Below are 21,282 nucleotides of genomic sequence, written 5' to 3' on the forward strand. Positions count from 1 at the left end.
AGAGTCTCCAGCCTTCATGGCCGCCTCTCCAGAGTCTCCAGCTATCATGGCCGCCTCTCCAGAGTCTACAGCCATCATGGCCACCACTCCAGAGATCATGGCCACCACTCCAGAGTCTCCAGCCATCATGACCGCCACTTCAGAGTCTCCAGCCATCATAACCGCCACTTCAGAGTCTCCAGCCATCATGACCGCCACTCCAGAGTCTCCAGCTATCATGGCCGCCACTCCAGAGTCTCCACCCATCATGACCACCACTCCAGAGTCTCCAGCCATCATGACAGCCACTTCAGAGTCTCCAGCCATCATAACCGCCACTTCAGAGTCTCCAGCCATCATTACCGCCTCTCCAGAGTCTCCAGCCATCATGACCGCCACTCCATAGTCTCCAGCCATCATGACCGCCACTCCAGAGTCTACAGCCATCATGACCGCCTCTCCAGAGTCTCCAACCATCATGACCGCCACTCCAGAGTCTCCAGCCATCATGGCCGCCTCTCCAGAGTCTCCAGCCATCATGACCGCCAATCCATCCCTCCCCCGGGTCCACCTCTAACCTGAACTGAATTTCCCAGTATCCATGGTCTGTTCTCATGATTGTGTGATTGTGTTCATGTTTGTGTAATTTTAAATGTTAAAGCCTGCCCATTTAAGCACTGTGTTTTCATTCTTAGTGTGTATAGTCTTGTTTTGTGTTACACTTCTATTCTGAACGCGTGTATTTTGGTTTCCCTTGTGTCTGTGTCTTGTTCTTCTGCCCATTGTCCTGAATATCCTTGTTTGCCTGTGTTTTTGCACATGTGTGTGATCTATGGTTTTGAACCTCATATATGGATCGCAATTCTGGATTGTCCCAATAAAGCTGCATTTGGATCTTTTTGCAGTTCATCTAAATAAATATCCAAATTGTTAAGTATAAAATCTAGAATTCTTCAAATCTTCAGCCATCAAAACAAAAACAAAACACTTCAGGCATCCACTGGCCATTATTGACCATCATTTTGACTTAACACACAAGTTTTGTTGTTCTGAAATAGAGACATTTACATACAATCTAAGAACTAAATTACATAAAATCCCCCCAAAAGTGCATCGTTTTTTGTTACTACACTGTAAACATTGCTGTAAATTCCAATTGCTGCTTTAAAATTGATAGTGTATTCAAATCGCTGTACTAGTCACTTCAACTTAAATTATATTAAACTGACTTCAAATTTAAGTTGAAATTGCTTAAATTATTTTGTTGAGTTAACACAATGAAAAAACATAACTTGCCATGACTTTTTGATTATATCATTTTTTAGAGTGTGCTTCAGGGAATAAAAAAAAAGTTACAGTCGTACTGTAAAAAAATAACCAAGAACAGCCAATGTGTCGTCCTTAGGTTAAGAAGCTTATAAGGGTTAAAGTGTTTAGTTATTAACTCTTTACCTTCTTCTCTCGACTCTCCTCCTCTATGGGAACAGTGTTGTGAGTCTTATGTTCTCCTTCCGTGCAGGACAGACACACACACGTCTGATCATCTCTGCAGAACAGCTCCAGAGGTCTCTCGTGTTTCTGGCATATATAATCCTCCAGATTTTCCACAGCATTGATGAGTTTGTGTTTCTTTAGACGTGGGACTCTGAGATGAGGCTCCAGATGAGAGTCACAGTAAGAGCTTTGACACATCAGGCAGGTCTTCACAGCTTTCTGCTTTCTTTCACCACAGACGTCACAGAACACCTCAGGTTCTCCAAGATTGAGCTTCTCCTTAAAGTGTTGTGCCACCTCTCTGAGTATTGTATTAATCTTGAGATCAGGTCTTTTGATGAATTTGTCTTTACAGAGTGGACAGAAGCAGGTCTGTGTGTTCGTCCAGCACTTGCTCAGGCAGGATCTGCAGAAGTTGTGTCCACATGGAGTGGTGACTGGATCAGTGAACACTTCCAGACAGATGGAGCACTGGAGCTCCTCATTTAGTGCTGGACCACTGGAGGATGCCATGACTGAAAAGATAAGCAATGACAATATATCATCTACATTGCTGAAGAGAACAATTTTCATAATATTAGTTATGTGAACGGAGTAATTTAGTTTGTGTTCTAAAATGGATGTTGCGTGGTTAAAAAAAAATAGAAAAAATTTTTATTATATCTAAAAACTATTATTACAACTTAAACTATTAAAAACTATTAAGCAGTCAAAGAAGCCATACTGTAACGAACTGCTCTGAGACAGAAGGTTGGGTTGAAGATTCAAATGCAGTATTTATTGAAGGGTAATTCAAGATCGTAGTCCATTAAACACGCAAAAGGTCATACACAGGCAAGCAGTCCGAAAAGGCAAACAAAACAGAAGGAACAGGCAAAAGGGTAATCCACGGAGAAGGCAAAAATTCAAAGACCAAGATACATGAAACCAGGGAAACGCTCAGAAATGCAGTTGTGACACTAAACAAGACTTCGCACTAAATGACTGAGTGAACAAGGTATATATAGGCAGAGGTAATGACGTGATGAGACACAGGTGTAAACAGTGAGTGCTAAAGAGTCCTAGGCAAAGGATTATGGGTAATGTAGTTTGTGATGGAGTGACAGTCCGGGGTGGAGTGCCCTCTGGTGGTGATCATGGGCACTCACACTGGTGAATTATGACACATAAGTGCCTTAAAGTGGGGGTGAAATGCTGTTTTATGCATACTGAGCTTTTTACACTGTTAAAGACTTGGATTCCCATCCTAAACATAGACAAAGTTTCAAAAACTAATGTTGGACGTTTGATGGAGTATTTCTGTGTCAAAAATTCTCCTTCCGGTTTCTCACAAGTTTCGGAGAGTTTTTTTCGAGTATGGGCCGGCTTGACATCGATAGAGCGGAAGGTCCTTGTATGGGCCGTACGGGCTCTTCTCCCGGTAGGGTGCACACGCGAGTGACTAGAGCTGAGCTCGATAGCCATGGGTTTCTCCATGCTTGAGGACGTCACCACTTTGCGCGCTCGTCATTCTTTAGCTCCGCCCACACGATACGCCTCCAGGCGCTCGTTTTTTTCCGGAAAGACTCGGTACAGCCTATATTTCTTTTATAAATATAATAAAACTAAAGACTTTTCGGAGATATGAAGGATGCAATACTACTCTATAGGTACTCAAGATTGACTGAAACTGAGTGTTTCACCCCCCCCCCCCCCCTTTTAGCAGGCATACGTGATTTCAGTTTCTGACAGGAAGTCCCTCCACCACAAAACCTAATCTCACTGAGCCTATAAACTCCACCGCTAACTTCCAGTCTGAGACTGCTGGCTAAATGTGAGACATTTAGAAACTAAATGTGGGAACCACAGTACAGCAAATGTAACTAATGTAACTTTTAATGTTTTGAAAGTGTAATTTTTCAAACAAATAACCGACTAAATAAACATCTGAACACCAGGTGTCATTTTTGTTAAATGTACTTTTTCTAGAAAAATCATGCTGATTTTTCATTTGTTCATTTTGTCACCAGTTCAAGTACTTCCTGTTTCTAAAATCTCTAAAGTGTAACATGTCCACAAATAATCAAACTGACAAAAATTACATACAGTAGGCTACTTTTACCAACAATCTGATCCTACCATGCTGAGCTCTTACATTTCCATCACTTACCTGCAGATGAATATCAGATCTGTTCGTCAATTTCAGAGTTTCTGAAAAGAAATGCTGTTGTTTGATGAAGCTTCTTGGTCATCTGTTTAGTTTCACTTTCACTTAAGACTTTACTGAGCTGCAGTGATGTCACAGAGCTCCGCCCATAATCATAAATATGGAACAGTTCATAATTGACCCCTGCTGAGTGAGTCAACGGTGTAAGAAACTTATAGAATATGTAATAACTTGTAGAATATAGAAATCACAGCTGCAGCTCGATAGAATCGACACACTAAACATGTTTCACAGTGAAATCCTGTGATTTCCTGTGCCTTGTACAAAGATAAAATAATACAAATTTATAAAATTTTAGTAAAAATAATAATATTTCATACATTTACATGGCAGTTATCCTTATTTTTAACATTATTCAAGTTTCTTTATTGTTGTTTTATCTTTTCATGACATTTGTCAGTATGTTACATGAGAGATGGTTTCAAATCATTCGAGAGTTACTTTTAAAGGGTCATGAGATTGCTGACTGATCTCCGACTGATTGATTGTTCCTGATCGATTGCTCCTGTCTGTCTGCCTGCTGCTGCTGCTGCCACCACAGTGTTTGTAGCTCTGTATAGCAGTGTTTGAATCTCTATTTGATATATTTTCTTTGTAATTTACACTGCTAAATATAACTTACTCATCACCATATAGTGTTTAATATAGCCTATCAATTTAAATTTGACATTACTAGCTTTTAATCTAAATCACTACCACACGTTAGCTTTTCGCTAGCCTGGTAGCTTTCCATCCCAGCATCCGGGTCTCCTGTTTTCTGAGTTCTTTAGACAACTGTGGTGAGTTGGATTATTAAAAAGACTCCATCAGACAACAGTGGTAAGTTTTGGATACGGTAAGCCATGTCTTCTTCTCCTGTCATTGTCACTTGCACTGCATGCTACATGTTTAGCATATCTATCTCCGTTGGCGAACAGGGCTTCACATGTGATAAATGTAAGGAATTAATCAGGCTGACGGAGAAGATTTCAGATTTAGAGACACGCATCCAAGCTTTATGTGAGAGTAGTGAGAATGTAACAGCTTTAGATACTGCTTTGGATGCGACTAGCTTAGTGAACACTCATTGTTTGGTTCCGGCTGAGCCCGCACAGCAGGGCTGGGTGACGATGAGAAAGCATAGTCGCGGATCAAAAAACCGCTCTTCCGTTCCGATTAGAACATCAAACAGGTTCTCCCCACTCAGTGACGCACCCACTGAGGATCCTGTTGAAAGTGCCCTAATTATTGGCGATTCTATTACACGGAATGTGAAAATAGAGACACCAGCCACCATAGTCACATGTTTACCGGGAGCCAGAGCGCCTGACATCAAAGCAAATTTGTAAAGCCAAGTGCTGGCTAAAGCTAATCGTAAATTCTCTAAGATTATTATTCACGTTGGCACTAATGATGTTCGACTTCGCCAGTCGGAGATCACCAAAATTAACATTAAAGAGGTGTGTAAACTCGCAAGTACGATGTCAAAAGCCGTATTTTTCTCTGGTCCTCTCCCTGCGAAAAGGAGTGATAAAATAGTTAGCAGATTATAATCACTCAATGGCTGGTTGTCTAAGTGGTGTCTGCAAAATAACATAGGTTTCATAGACAATTGGAAAAGTTTTTGGGGCAGACCTGACCTGTTGAAGATAGACGGCATTCATCCCTCCTGGGCTGGTGCTGCTCTTCTCTCTAGTAATTTGGCACATAGTCTTAGAGCTAAACCTTGACTCACTGGGGCCCAGGTCAGGAAGCAGACAAACTGGCTAAACCAACCGTCTGCTAGCTGTCTCACGTCACCAAAGTCAGCTAAATCCCAGCACATAGAGACTCTTTCACCTAGATATTATCATATAGAGACTGTGTCTGTTCCCCGAATTAGTAAATACAAAAAACCATCAAAACCATTCAACAGTAAAAATGTAATTGATGTCCAACAAATAAACAACAGATATAATACGGATGAACAATTGATAAAGCTTGGGTTGCTGAATATTCAATCCCTTTTGCCAAAAACGCTTGTTGTCAATGATATGATTATAGATCATAACTTAGATGTGCTGTGCTTGACAGAAACCTGGCTAAAACCTGACGATTACATTACTTTAAATGAGTGCACCCCCCGAGATTATTGTTATAAACATGAGCCACGTCTGAAAGGTAAAGGGGGAGGTGTTGCTGTAATTTATAATAATACCTTCAGTATTACTCAGAAGTCTAGTTTCAAATATAATTCCTTCAAAGTTTTGGTGCTTTATGTAACGCTGTGTAGTGTAAATGATAAATCCCGTCTGACATTTGTGTTGCTACTATATACAGGCCACCAGGGCACAATACAGACTTTATCAAAGAATTTGCTGGTTTTGTATCGGAGTTAGTATTAGCTGTAGATAAAGTACTAATTGTTGGGGATTTTAATATCCACGTAGACAATGAAAAAGACGCATTGGGATTGGCATTTAGAGACATTCTAAACTCTATTGGAGTTAGACAACACGTATCGGGACCCACTCATCGCCTTAATCATACTTTAGATCTAATAATGTCACATGGAATAAATGTTGATACTGTTAAAATTCTGCAGCAGAGCGATGACATCTCAGATCATTACTGTAACAAGTTCGATAGAGTAAGGAAGGAAGAGGACACGGGGGTCGGCAGGACTGTTGATGCTTTTTATTTTCAAACTCAATCTCAACGTGCACACTTCAGTGTGTGTCTGTTTTCTCATATGCTCAGTCTCAGTTTCACTTCCGGGTCACGCACTTCCGGGTTCCGGATAACTCAGGGTCTCGCATCAACAGTCCGACTCTCTCTCTCTCTGGTCTCCGGTTCCGCTGGTGTTTTATCCCGTCTCCGCGCTCATTACTAGAACAAGAGACAGGTGTTATTAATCTGCGTCCAACCCACTCACTTACCGCTCGTCCCGCGGCCCTCTCTCCCGCCGCAGACCTCGCTGAACCACGCCCCCCTTGCCACATACCCCCACCGCCCGACTCAGGCCGGGGAGCCGTCCGGCCTGCAGCCCCCCCCCCCCCCATTTCTGGAGAGGAAATCGGCCACAGCCATCTGAGCACCCGGCCTGTGGACCACCTTGAACTTAAACGGCTGAAGAGCCAGATACCAACGGGTGATCCGCGCGTTGGTATCCTTCATGCGGTGGAGCCATTGGAGAGGAGCGTGGTCCGAACAGAGAGTGAACTCCCGCCCCAGGAGGTAATAGCAGAGAGTGAGAACGGCCCATCTGATGGCCAAACACTCCTTCTCTATGGTGCTGTACTTAGCTTCCCTCTTGGAGAGCTTACGGCTAATGTACAGCACCGGCCGCTCTCCCCCCTCCACCTCCTGGGCCAGGACTGCGCCCAGCCCCCTGTCCGACGCGTCAGTCTGCAACAAGAAAGGGAGAGAAAAGTCAGGGGAGTGTAACAGCGGCCCGCCACATAGAGCAGCCTTTACTTGGGTAAAAGCCTGTTGACACAGCTCCGTCCACTGGACCGTATCTGGTAGCCCCTTTCTAGTAAGATCAGTCAAAGGGCTGGTGAGGTCCGAATAATTTGGTATAAACCGTCTATAATATCCCGCCAGCCCCAAGAACTGTCTTACCTCCTTTTTGGTCTTGGGCCTCGGACAGGTTGCAATTGCGGCAGTCTTATCAATTTGGGGACGCACCTGTCCATGACCCAAGTGGAAGCCCAGATACCTTACTTCCACCCGCCCAATCGCACACTTCTTCGGATTGGCCGTGAGCCCCGCTCTCCTCAGCGACCTCAGGACCGCTCTCACATGCTGCATATGCCGCTGCCAATCGTGACTATAAATCACTATGTCATCTAGGTACGCAGCAGCATATGCAGCATGGGGACGCAAAATCCTATCCATGAGCCGCTGGAAGGTTGCGGGCGCCCCGAACAAGCCGAAAGGAAGCGTGACAAATTGGTGTAATCCAAACGGCGTGGTGAAAGCTGTTTTTTCTTTGGACAATGGAGACAAGGGGATCTGCCAATAGCCCTTTGTTAAGTCCAGTGTCGAATAAAATCGAGCCGTGCCTTGATCAGTGAGGATTTCTTTTGGAATCCCCACCCGGGAGATTAAACGAAACAGTGCGTCCGCAACACTCTTGGCCGAGATGTTGCGGAGAGCCACTGCTTCCGGATATCGTGTTGCGTAGTCCACGATAACTAGCGCAAAACGATGTCCGCGTGCGGATCGCTCTAATGGCCCGATGAGGTCCATCGCAATTCTCTCGAAGGGGACCTGCATTAATGGTAGGGGGCGCAATGGCGCTTTTGGGGCGGCCAGTGGGTTCACCAACTGACATTCAGGACAAGACGCGCACCACCTGCGCACATTGTCATGAATGCCTGGCCAAAAAAATCGGGTCATTAAACGATTCAGCGTGGCCGCCTGTCCCAGGTGGCCCGCCATCGGGTTAGAGTGAGCCGCCTGGAAAAGCATTTCCCGGCGGCTCTTTGGTACTAACAACTGGGTTGTATCCATTTTTGTCTGAGCGTCTTGGGTCACTCGATACAACCTATCCTTAATTATGGCAAAATAAGGATACGTGACAGGCAATGCGGGTTGGAGAGACTGACCGTCGATAGTGCGGACCTGTTGAAAAGCATGTTTTAGAGTCTCATCTTGAGACTGCTCCAGAGGGAAGTCATCGCGGTCCGAGAGAATCAGTCTCTCGACCCCGCTCGGTTCCTCTGAAGCAGTTCCCAAGGGTCCCGTATCAGTCTCGCCAACCTGCACTCGCACCGTCCCGTTCCTAGCCTTGTTTCCCCAAGCGGCATCCGCGCATAACGACCCCAATAACGCCGAAAAGGCGGGCCAATTCGTCCCCAGAATTAGCGGATGCCGGAGGTGGGGACTAACCGCCACCTCAACACTATGCTTTTTCCCCCTAAACTGTATCGTGACTGGGACAACCGGATATTCCACCACATCCCCGTGCACACACCGCACCTTAACCATGCGGCTTGTATCCAATGCCCCAGGCTGCATCAGGCTTTGATGGATCGAGGTTTGGTTACATCCTGAATCCACCAAGGCCTGATATGTACCCCCCTTGATACTTACAGGAATTTGGTACTCTCCTGCTTGATCGGGGGTGGTCCGCTGGACGTCCGGGATCCGGATCATTGTTCCGATGTCCATCATCGGACACCGGTCCACAAAATGATCCGGATCGCCGCACCTCCAGCAGGCCAGCGGGGAGTGGGTTGGAGGCTGAGCGCGGAAAGGGGGCGGAACCGGATCCATTGTCACTACCCATCCCCAGCGGCCCCGCCCCCCTGGGCGGGACCCGCGAACTCCCAGACGGTCCAAGGCCCATCCCACCCCGGCCTCTGGGGGGGACGCGAGGAGGGCCTGGAGGGCGGGACCTGGGGAGAGGGACAGGTCGAGAGAGAGAGAGAGAAGGGGGAGAGAGAGAGAGAGAAGTTAGTGGGGGTTCGCCGACCCCCGGGCACGCCACCAGGTGGTCCTCCGCCAAGTTGATGGCCGTCTCCAGCGACGTGGGCCGGTGGCACTGGACCCACTCGGCGGTCTTCCTGGGGAGCCGAGTGATGAACTGCTCCAGCACCACCAGATCGACAACATGGTCCACGTCGCTGCCGCCGGCCAGAAGCCATCTGCGGCACTCGTCCCGGAGCTGTTGGGCCAAGGCGAAGGGTCGACCGGACTCACCCCACTCCAGGGAACGGAAACGCTGGCGGTGTTGCTCTGGGGTCCGGCCGACCCGCTGAAGTATGGCCCTCTTCAGATCGTCGTAGTCCAGGAGGTTCGCGACCGGTAGCTGTTGTGCGGCCGCCTGGGCTTCGCCGGATAGAAGGGGGATGAGGCGCACCGGCCACTGTGCCCGGGGCCACCCGCAGGCCTCCGCGGCCTTCTGGAACAAATCGACGAAGGCCTCCGGGTCGTCTTCCGGCCCCATTTTCTGCAGGGGCACGTGCACCGGTGCGCTGGCCCGCCCAGCGGCCTCGGCGCGAACCTCCCGGTCCATCCAGCTCCGGAACCGCTCGCGGTCCTCTTGCTGGCCTTGGACGATCGCCTCGAAGCGGCGCTCCTGTTCAGTCCGAAGGTCCAGCAATGCCTGATGGTGTTCCTGGTGGAGGACCGCGAGGGAGTTGATGATATCCGCAAATGGCGAGGCGGAGGGCGTTGTCATGGCGGCGGCGCTGTCCTGCTTCCTTCCCAGGTTTCGGCACCAGTGTAACAAGTTCGATAGAGTAAGGAAGGAAGAGGACACGGGGGTCGGCAGGACTGTTGATGCTTTTTATTTTCAAACTCAATCTCAACGTGCACACTTCAGTGTGTGTCTGTTTTCTCATATGCTCAGTCTCAGTTTCACTTCCGGGTCACGCACTTCCGGGTTCCGGATAACTCAGGGTCTCGCATCAACAGTCCGACTCTCTCTCTCTCTGGTCTCCGGTTCCGCTGGTGTTTTATCCCGTCTCCGCGCTCATTACTAGAACAAGAGACAGGTGTTATTAATCTGCGTCCAACCCACTCACTTACCGCTCGTCCCGCGGCCCTCTCTCCCGCCGCAGACCTCGCTGAACCACGCCCCCCTTGCCACAATTACCTAATATCATGTATACTTAATTTACCTAAGGCTGCAAAGCCATCCCCTCGCTTCAAATATGGCAGGACGATAACCGCTGCGACTAAAGATTGCTTTGTACATAATCTTTCTCATCAGTTCCATCTCCTCAGTATTACAGATAGCCAAAATGAACTTGATGCTGCAACAGAAACTATTGACTCTCTCTTTACTAGCACTTTAGACATAGTTGCTCCCCGGCGCATAAAGAAGATTAAAGCAAATAATCCAACGCCGTGGTACAACGAGCACACTCGGGCCCTTAAAACAGCAGCCAGAAAAATGGAGCGCAGCTGGAAGAAAACAAAACTGGAGGTTTTTCGCAATTTGTGGAAAGAGAGCATGATTGCATACAGAAAGGCCATAAAAACTGCTAGATCTGCTTATTTCTCAACTCTTTTAGAAGAAAACAAACACAACCCTAAGTATTTATTCGATACAGTGGCTAAATTATCAAAAAATAAAGCTTCAGCTTCTGATGTTTGTAAACAACACAGCAGTAATGACTTTATGAACTTCTTTACTAGTAAGATTGATAATATTAGGAATAAAATTATAACCATGCAGCCATCTATTACAGTATCACTTCAGACAGAGCGCTGTAGTGTCACTGAGGAAAAATTACACTCATTCACTACTATAGGAGGAGAAGAATTGGCTAAACTTGTAAAATCATCAAAATCAACAACATGTATGCTTGACCCTATACCGACTAGGGTATTAAAAGAGATACTTCCAGAGGTCATAGTTCCTCTGCTTAATATCATTAATTCATCTTTGACATTAGGATATGTACCGAAAACTTTTAAGTTGGCTATAATTAAACCACTTATTAAAAAAAACGCAACTTGATCCTAAAGAATTAGTCAATTACAGGCCAATCTCGAATCTACCGTTTCTATCAAAAATACTACAAAAGGCCGTGTCTTCACAATTATGTTCCTATTTAGAAAGAAATGGTATATGTGAGGATTTCCAGTCAGGATTTAGACCGGATCATAGTACTGAGACTGCTCTAATTAGAGTTACAAATGATTTACTCTTATCATCTGATCGTGGTTGTATCTCTCTATTAGTGTTACTCGATCTTAGCGCTGCATTTGATACTATCGATCACAATATTCTTCTGAATAGAATCGAAAATTATGTTGGCATTATTGGAACTGCTTTGGCATGGTTTAAATCGTCCTTATCTGACCGTTATCAGTTTGTAGCAGTAAATGAAGAGATGTCACACCGATCACAAGTTCAGTATGGGGTATCGCAAGGCTCAGTGTTAGGACCGTTGCTTTTCACCCTGTATATGCTACCACTGGGAGATATCATTAGGAAGCATGGCGTTAGTTTTCATTGTTATGAACACAATGAAAATTGTTTTCATTGTGTTTTCTAACAGTTGATGACTGCTCTGTCAAGTCCTCGTCGTCAGTGAGGAACCTGGGTGTGTTCTTTGATACCAATCTTTCATTTTAAAGCCACGTTTCTAGCATCTGTAAAACCGCATTCTATCATCTTAAAAATATATCTAAATTACGGCACATGCTTTCAATGCAAAATGCTGAACAGTTAGTACATGCGTTCATGAGCTCAAGGTTAGATTATTGTAATGCTCTACTGGGTGGTTGCCCTGCTCGCTTAAAGGGGTACTTCAGCGCTGGGAAGATGAATCTGTATTTGAACTGGGTCATCAATGCAGTAGAAATGTGAAATTATTTTTGAATTTGGTGCTTTCTAGACTGAGAAAAGACAGAAAATGTATTTTTGTCCCATGGGGATGAAAGACTACAATTCCCAGAATGCTTCGCTGCCCTGTGCCATTCCCCAACACCACCAACTTGATTACAGTGACTGAGTTAGAGAAGACACTACAATTAAAAACTGAACGTGTCTGTTCAATATAAGGAGTGAGTCACCACGCGAGTATCACAGCACTGAGCACTAACTGCAGGAGTGATGAGAGCTGAGGTAATCGCGACTACACTCGCGGCATACATTCACAACGCAAGTTCAGTCTGGCGCGTTTCAGTTCATGCCTTTACAAGCTTAACTTTCATAGAAATTAATTTGAGAAGTTAAAAGACTTACATTGCACACCATAGCTCCGTTTAAATGAGTGCCTGCCAGCTGAGCTCTCCCTGCAAGCTGAGTGTTATCTCCCATCCCCCATGTGCGAGTTCAAAACATGCGGAAATTGCTCCCTCTGCTGGCTGTAGTCTTTAGCCTTTGGCCAAACATTCCTCCTATGATGCAAAAATCGTCAATTTGCATCATAGGAGGAATTTTTCTAGAAATAAAATGCATAAATCTCTTGTCTCAGTGAGATATGAGGGGGGAAAGCACAATAATTTGAATATACTCCAGGGTTTCTACTGATACAAAGCCATATGCTAATTGCTGAAGTAACCCTTTAATAAACAAACTCCAGCTAGTCCAAAATGCAGCAGCTAGAGTTCTTACTAGAACCAGGAAGTATGATCATATTAGTCCAGTTCTGTCAACACTGCACTGGCTCCCTATTAAACATCGCATACATTTTAAAATCTTGCTTATTACTTACAAAGCACTAAATAGTTTAGCTCCCCGGTGCTTAAGCGAGCTCTTAACGCATTATACTCCATCACGTCTATTGCGGTCTCAAAACTCTGGCGAGTTGATAATACCTAGAATATCTAAATCAACTGCAGGCGGTCGATCATTTTCCTATTTAGCTCCTAAACTCTGGAATAGTCTTCCTAGCATTGTTCGGGAAGTAGACACACTCTGTCAGTTTAAATCTAGACTAAAAACACATCTCTTTACTATGGCATACACATAGAACATTTTTAACTTTCATTATTCAGATCAATTGACTGATTGTTAGGCTGCATTAACTAGATCAGCCGGAACCGGGAACACTTCCCGTAACACCTGATGTACTCGTTACATCATAAAAAGAGTGGCATCTACGCTAATGTTAGTCTCTCTGTTTATCCCGAGGTTTATCCCGGATCTGGGCCCTGTCCGGATCGGATGGTGGACCTGCCTGGACATGACCAACGCATCCTGGAGTGTCTGCTGAGCCGTGTCAAATGGTGTCTCCTCCGAATTTGCCTCACCGGCACGACATGCTCAAAACCCGTCTTCGGCGCAATAATTCCGATCTTTCATGTATTCAAACTCTTATGTAATCGACGCCCCATCCTAAATAAATCCGTCTCTTCCGTGATACCCTGAAATTTTGAATAATCCGATCTAATATGATTTCTGACCTGTAAGGTTGCCAGAATAATAATCTTACACGGTGTGTTAATAGGCCAGAGGAGAACTGGCACCCCGACTGAGTCTGGTTTCTCCCAAGGTTTATTTTTCTCCATCATGCCCTGATGGAGTTTTGGTTCCTTGCCACTGTCGCCTTTGGCTTGGCTTGCCCAGTTGGGGACACTAAAAATATGATTAAAGTTATTCAACTTATTATACAAATAAAATGTATGAATTAGGTCTTATTTAATTCTATAAACTATAATTTATAACTATAACTGATCTGCCAACATTGTCGCTATATGATAAATTAAAATAAGCTGATAACATCACTGTTTTCTGCAGTACGACTGTACAGCCAAATCTAATTTTGTCGCAATATTATCCTGTTTGACACTCTGAAGCTGCTTTGACACAATCGTGATTGTAAAAGCGCTATATAAATAAAGTTGATTGATTGATCTGACAATGGAGACCCAGGCATGACGACTCTCTAAAGTGAGAGGAGGCTTAAGGCGGGCGTACACGGTGCGATTTTTGCTGTCGTACGAACTCGCAGACGATTTTTTTTTCTCGGGAGAAATCGCGTGGACATCGTGGATGCTCGTATGGTCGCGGCTCGCACCGTGTGAGAGGAAATACGAGACGAGCCGAGCACGTTAAGAGCACCTCCCGACCTTACGATAATTTTTAAACATGTTTAAAAAGTTCGGGGAGTCGGCCCGATTTTTACCTGCATATGGCTGTCCCCTATTGCCAAATCATGCACAAGCACGTCACATACGCTCAATCTATGACTATTATTAGCTCAGTGGCTGCCACATACTGCGTTCACACACACACACACACACACACACACACACACACACACACACACTTTCTCTCTCTCACGTGCACTCTTCTCTCTCCCTCTGGTTGTTTCCGTTAAAAGGAATGGCTGTTCTCTGCTTTTCAACAAATCATTTTCACACCTTTTTTCTTTATTTTTTGTATCTGAAGCTCTAGCAGCAACATTGAAAGCTCCGGTGTCTGTGTTACACGAAAACTCGTGTGATCGCGGCCGGCTCACGGTGCAAACAGTCGTGCCGTGTACCAGCTGATTTGATGCGATGATCAAATTAAATGACTCGTAGCGTCTGCAATATCTCACGACCTTCCGAGTGTCCGAATTCGCACAGTGTACGCCCGCCTTTAACTACGCTCCACACTCAGGACAGATTTCAAGGAGTCTCACAGAGAGCCAACAACTTGAAATTGCTATTCAGACAGAGCTCTGAGGATTGGAGGCCTGGCAATCTCTAATCACCGTATTTTCTGGACTATAAATGGCTCCGGAGTATAAGTCGCATCAGTCAAAAATGCGTCATGAAGAGGGAAAAAAAATTCACACCGTCTATGATTCACACACCGGCAGCGTTTGTCTCGCGCAGCTTAGCCTGAGCCGAGCCTGAGCCTGTTGTTCAAGCACATCTGTGGACTCGTTCCTTCAGCTCTGGCCATCTTGCTTTCAGTCCGCGATTAGCTTTCTTTGTTTTCTTCATTACAGTTAAAGTAGCCTCTGCTTTTCGCCAGTCCTTCACAAGTTTTTCACTCACTTCAAACTTTCTTTCTGATGCTCGATTATCGTTCTCGGCTGCATATTTTATTACCTGCAGTTTGTAATTCGCAGAATAGGATTTTCTTTATGGGGATGGCATTTTGTTTGTGTTAAGTCTCTCTCAGTTGTTGTCTTTAAGTTAACATTTCAGTTAACAGTTTTTTTCAGTTTCCAGTTGTTTTCTTCAGGGGTAGGCTAAAGGAGAAGCATAGAGCTTCCTCTCGTGGCTGTAGATGTAGCTAAATGTTTATTCTTGTTAGTCAGTATGAATTAAATTTGATATATAAGTCGTACCTGACTATAAGTCGCAGGACCAGCCAAACTATGAAAAAAGTGCGACTTACAGTCCGGAAAATACGGTAAAGGCAGTACCGAAACAATTTAGCACTAATACCTAGTCAAGCTCTGAAGACAGAGGCCTCGGCATGACAACTGTCTATAGCAAGAGGAGACCTACTATACCCAACACTAAGAATAACCATCCAGAAGACAGACAGAGCACCTAGCAACTTGATACTGCTGTCAATGACGAGCTCTGAAGAGTGAAGGCCTCAGTAAACGCAGTAGCCAAAGAGGATCACAGAGAGCCTTACACTGCCTGCCTGCCCGAGGTCCAAAATAAGTCAACTTTATTTATTTAGCACTTTTACAATGACAATTTTTTCAAGGCAGCTTCACGGTGTTAAATAGGAAAATATTGCAACAAAATTTGATGTCATCAACTTGTTATGGGAAAATTGTAATCACTGATGAAGAATATTGATTATTTAGAGTGTGTTTGTAGTCATACAGGAGCTAATATGTGTGTCTGCCATACAGGACACTTCTGTGCTGTGTTTAACACTCTTACCATGTGTGGAAAACTACTGAGATGATTGTTTTGACAATGGGAGTCAAAAGAGATTGTGACTTCTGTTATGTCTTCAGTTCACACTCGATGCAGGCACTGATGACTGTGTTGACTGTGGCTCTTTCTTGCAAGAAATAAACCTTTATAATTATAATTGGCTAATGTTTGTCTCTTATTCAGTGAAGCGGCTGAGTTAATTATTTTGCCATTACAAGCTCATTTCAATTTATCATATAGTGTTATGAGATCCCAATTATATTTAAATCAAAGTTATATAAGACAGTTATATATCTGATTTTGGGTGGATTTCAAACAAATAAGGCAGCCACACAACTTCTGGTTGTTTGTTCCTTTTACCTGAATTTCTTTCAATTACATTTACATTTAATCATTTAGCAGACGCTTTTATCCAAAGCGACTTACAAAAAAGGGGAGAGCAATAGAAGCAACGAAACAAACAAGGCCAACAACCTGCAAGAGCTGTAAGAAGTCTCAGTTAATCGAGAACAGTACACAAACTATTATTATTATTATTATTTTATTTTTTTATTTTTTGGACAAACAAAGAAAATTTAATTGGATAGTTAAGTGCTAGTCTTTATCGGTCAGGTGAAATTGGAAAAGATGTGTCTTAAGATGTTGTTTAAAAATGGCTACAGACTCGGCAGCACGAATTGAGATCGGCAGGTCATTCCACCAGGTGGGAACGGTCCAAAAAAAAGTCAGTGAGAGCGATTTCATGCCTCTTTGGGATGGAACCACGAGGCGTCGCTCACTCGCAGAACGCAAGCTTCTGGAGGGTGTGTAAGTCTGAATAAGCGAGTTTAGGTATATTGGTGCAGAGCCAGTGGTTGCTTTGTAGGCGAGAACTAGTGCCTTGAATTTGATGCGAGCAGCCATTGGCAACCAGTGCAGTCTGATGAAGAGAGGCGTAACATGCGCTCTCTTCGGCTCATTAAAGACCACTCTCGCCGCTGCATTCTGGATCAGCTGCAAGGGTTTGACAGTGCATGCTGGAAGCCCAGCCAGAAGAGCATTACAATAGTCCAGTCTGGAGAGAACAAGAGCTTGAACCAGGAGTTGTGCAGCCTGTTCTGATAGGAAGGGTCTAATCTTTCTAATGTTATATAAGGCAAATCTGCAGGACTGGGCTGTTGCAGTAATGTGATCAGTGAAGTTTAACTGGTCATCAATCACAACTCCAAGGTTCCTGGCTGTCCTGGGCAGAGTTATGGTCGATGAACCGAGCTGAATGGAGAAATGTTGATGAAGTGCTGGGTTGGTTGAGACAACAAGTAATTCTGTCTTTGCAAGATTGAGTTGAAGATGATGCTCTTTCATCCAGTCAGAAATGTCTGTCAGACAGGCAGCGATACGAACACTGACTCTCATCCGGATCATCTGGTTGAAATGAGAAGTAGAGTTGAGTGTCATCAGCATAGCAGTGATAGGAGAAGCCGTGTTTCTGAATGACAGAGCCTAATGATGACATGTAGATGGAGAAGAGAAGTGGTCCAAGCACTGAGCCCTGGGGAACCCCAGTAGCTAGATGATGTGACTTAGACACTTCCCCTCTCCATGACATGACCTACCAGAGAGGTAAGACCTGAACCACTGGAGAGCAGTTCCTGAGATCCCCATCTTCTTTAGAGTTGACAGGAGGATCTGGTGGTTAACTGTGTCAAAAGCAGCAGACAGATCCAGCAGAATGAGCACTGAGGATTTGGAGGCTGCTTTTGCCAGTCTCAGTGCCTCAGTTACCGAGAGCAAGGCAGTCTCGGTCGAATGGCCGCTTTTGAAGCCGGATTGGTTGTTGTCCAGAAGGTTGTTCTGTTCAAGAAACATAGAGAGTTGATTGAACACAACTCGCTCAAGTGCCTTTGCAATGAAAGGCAAGAAGGGAAACCGGTCTGTAGTTTTCTAAAAGTGCTGGATTCAGAGAGGGTTTCTTAAGCAGTGGGGTTACCCGAGCCTGCTTAAATGCTGTGGGAAAGGTTCCCGTGTGAAGAGAAGTGTTGACAATGTGAGTGAGTGCAGGAGTGATTGAAGAAGAAATGGCCTGAAGGAGGTGAGAGGGTATAGGATCAAGTGGACAGGTAGTAGGGTGATTGGAAAGGATGAGTTTAGAGATATCTCTGTCTCGGAGAGCGGAGAGAAGGATGGAAGCGTGTTCGTGTTAGTTGTTGAGATGTCTGTGTCAGTTTGTGGTGAGGAGAACTGGTTGATGATGAGAGATGTTTTGTTTGTGAAAAATGATGCAAAGTCATCAGCTGTAAGAGATGATGAAGAAGGGGGAGGAGGACAAAGGAGAGAGGAGAATGTTTTGAAGAGTGTGCGAGAGTCAGAGCAATTGTTGATTTTGTTGTGGTACTATGTTGTTTTAGCAGTGGAGACATTTGTAGAGAAAGAAGAGAGAAAAGACTGATACAAGGTAAGGTCAGGAGAGTTTTGTGCTGAGAACCGAGCAGGTGGAGGGAGTGAAGAGGAAACCATAGTGGATTGGCGAGAGGGAGAGAGTGAGCGTAGATTACGCCGAAAGCTAATCTGTGGTTAAGAGTGATGAGAAAGTGGTCTGAGGTGTGTAATGGAGTAACTAAAGTGTTGTCCGTGGAGCAGTTGCGTGTGTAGAAGAGGTCTAATTGGTTACCTGATCTGTGAGTAGCCGTAGTAGATACTAACTTAAGGTCAAATGAAGTCAGTAGAGTGCTGAAGTCTGTGGCTAGGTGTTTATCAAGATGGATGTTGAAGTCACCAAGCAGAATCAGCGGAGTGCCATCCTCAGGGAAGCTAGAAAGTAACACATCCAACTCCTCCACAAAGTTACCAAGATGACCTGGAGGACGATAGACCACTACAACATGGATTTTAACAGGGTGAGCAATAGTGATTGAGTGTGATTCAAATGAACTGGCCGATAGGGATCAAATTTCCAATCATTTGAGATTAGCAAACCAGTACCCATTTCATAGATAAAATAAAGTCTGCTTTGTTTACAGCAGACTGGCAATTCCAGAGACCAATTGGAATAAAGAGTAAAGTAGTATAGGATTTCTGTAGACTGTGTAAATTATTAGGATTGCAGCGTCACGCGCGTACAGAGCGTGATTTTGCGAGTGCTAGTTATGGTAGAGATTTGAAAGCACATGGTGAATTCAGATCAGAAAAAAAGGCCAGATAGAAAAAAGAAAACTGAACACAAATAATGAAAAGGAAAATGATACTCAAGTACCTTGTCGGGGAGTTGCACAGGGAAGAGATGAAGTCTTTACACTCGTCGGGCTTCACACGAGGGCTGCCGCAGACTATCACTCTATTTATACCCACCGTATCGTTATTGAAAGCAGCTGGGAACACCCCCAACAAACGCGCTCACACACGTGGCCAAACAAAGGCTAACTCCTCCACACACACCGTGAGAATACACCAGAACTACTAATACTCACCACTGCACTACACAGACACTTATCTAACATCAAATGAACAAACAATCAAATGAGAAAAGTTACAAACAGTTACAGAGTAGTTGTCAGTCAATCGATGCTTCACCTCTAGCAATGTCACGTGATTTCAGCATTGACACGCGATCTGAATCATGATTCATGACCGTTTGAATCTTTATTTGAGGAACACGGAAGAGAAGACAATGCTGAATAGTCGTATTTTTTGTTATTTTTGGACCAAAATGTATTTTCGACAATTCAAAAGTGTCTAACTAACCAACTGATGTCACATATGGACTACTTTGATGATGTTTTCATTACCTTCTGGACGTGGACAGCAAGTGGGCATACGCTTACATTCAAAGGACAGATAAAGCCCTCAGACTAGATCTAAAATATCTTAAACTGTGTTCCGATGATGAACAGAGGTATTACGGGTGTGGAACGATATTAGGGTGAGTCATTAATGAAAGAAATAAAATTTTTGGGTGAACTAACCCTTTAAGTCTGACCGGAGTCAAGTCATGTGACTCGAGTACCCCACCTCTGCTATTCAGGGAGCCAAGGTTACATACGTAACCGAGATGTTCCCTTTCATAGTTTCACTCAATGCTGCGATACCTTCGCCATGGGAACAATATAACATAATGCCTTCACATTACTTAGAGTAGCTGCACTGTAAAACATTTTTTTGGTTTTTGTTGGTTTAACTTAAAAAAGTAAGTAACCTGGTTGCCTTAAAATTTTGAGTTTATTGAAATTAAAAATTTGAGTTGATACCATGAAGGAATTTTGTTTAATAAATAGAAACTCAAAATATTATTGTATCTGAACCACATAAAAAATGTGATAAATCATGAAAATAGCACAATTTGGCATGTTTCTCTGCATCATCAGAAATAAAACACACACCCACACAGAAATAAAATTACAAAATATGCTTACAAAATCTTTTAATAATCTTTTAATAAAGGTTGTCGAATCTAAAAAAAAAAACTGTATTAACTCAAAATTTTAAGTTCAATGAACGGTTTGACAGACAGGGTTACGTATGTAACCTTAGTTCCCTGAGAACAGGGAACGAGAAGCTGCGTCAGCTGACGCTACGGGGAACGCCTTCAGCGTGACAGGTGTCTGAAATCGCTATCAAATCACAATCCTACTGACCGTCGGCAGCTGGTGATGTCATCACCGTGCGACCAGGAAGTATAAAAGGGCACCGTGCCAACATGACGCTATCCGCTTCGTCTGAAGGGACTGTGGGCAGGCACACCTTGAAGCATGGCCATGTGACGCGGCGTCTCGTTCCCTGTTCTCAGGGAACTAAGGTTACATACGTAACCAGGGACGTTCCCTTTCGAAAGGGAACTCGCGCTGCGTCAGCTGACGCTACGGGGAACGATATACCCACACCACCATGCTGAGGGGAGTGCACGCCCCTTACTGGCAGGAAGAACTGCCTGGACGAGAGTTCACAGAAAGTCTGAACCACTCCTCTAGCCACACAGGCTGCCAGTGACATCATTCCCTACGGTCATAGCCCAAGCTATATGCCTAAGAGAGAACCTTATCAAGTTTTATCTGAGGTTTCCTACTCTTGGCTTGCTCGAGGGCCTGGGACCTACTACTTCGAAGGAAGGAGTCCCTTAAGGGAATGTGGCTAGGGGACCCGAGGGCGCCCCAGCCCGTCACTTTATTCGGGAAAACCTTCACCAAATGCCACCAGGGAAGCCTCATCTGGCAGCACTTCTGTGGGACACCCCAGCTTGGCCAACCCTGTCTGTCAAAACAGAGCCTCCGGACATCGCTCTTACTCATGAGCATCCAGACTGAGGGACTGCAAACTGGCAATGTCCTCCTCAGACTGGAACTCGGAGACGGGAATCCTGGAGAGCA

At 44.7% G+C, this 21,282-nt stretch overlaps 1 protein-coding gene across 2 annotated transcripts in view; it reads right to left on the reverse strand.

Annotated features, from left to right (window-relative positions):
- LOC137078316 (E3 ubiquitin-protein ligase TRIM39-like) overlaps positions 1 to 21,282 on the reverse strand; it is a 53,896-nt gene that overhangs the window by 18,201 nt on the left and 14,413 nt on the right. Inside the window, exons 1-2 of one of the 2 annotated variants that reach the window (XM_067445500.1) lie at positions 3,623 to 3,709; positions 1,432 to 1,988 (exon numbers count right to left, since the gene is read on the reverse strand). In XM_067445500.1, the coding sequence (XP_067301601.1) occupies positions 1,432 to 1,986 (555 nt within the window). In that variant the 5' untranslated portion in view covers positions 1,987 to 1,988; positions 3,623 to 3,709. Of the gene's footprint in view, positions 1 to 1,431; positions 1,989 to 3,622; positions 3,710 to 21,282 lie in introns of those variants that run through there. The other variant, XM_067445499.1, reaches the window with a different exon arrangement.

Source organism: Pseudorasbora parva, chromosome 6 (assembly GCF_024679245.1).
Source record: "Pseudorasbora parva isolate DD20220531a chromosome 6, ASM2467924v1, whole genome shotgun sequence".
NCBI classification, from domain to species: Eukaryota; Metazoa; Chordata; class Actinopteri; order Cypriniformes; family Gobionidae; genus Pseudorasbora; species Pseudorasbora parva.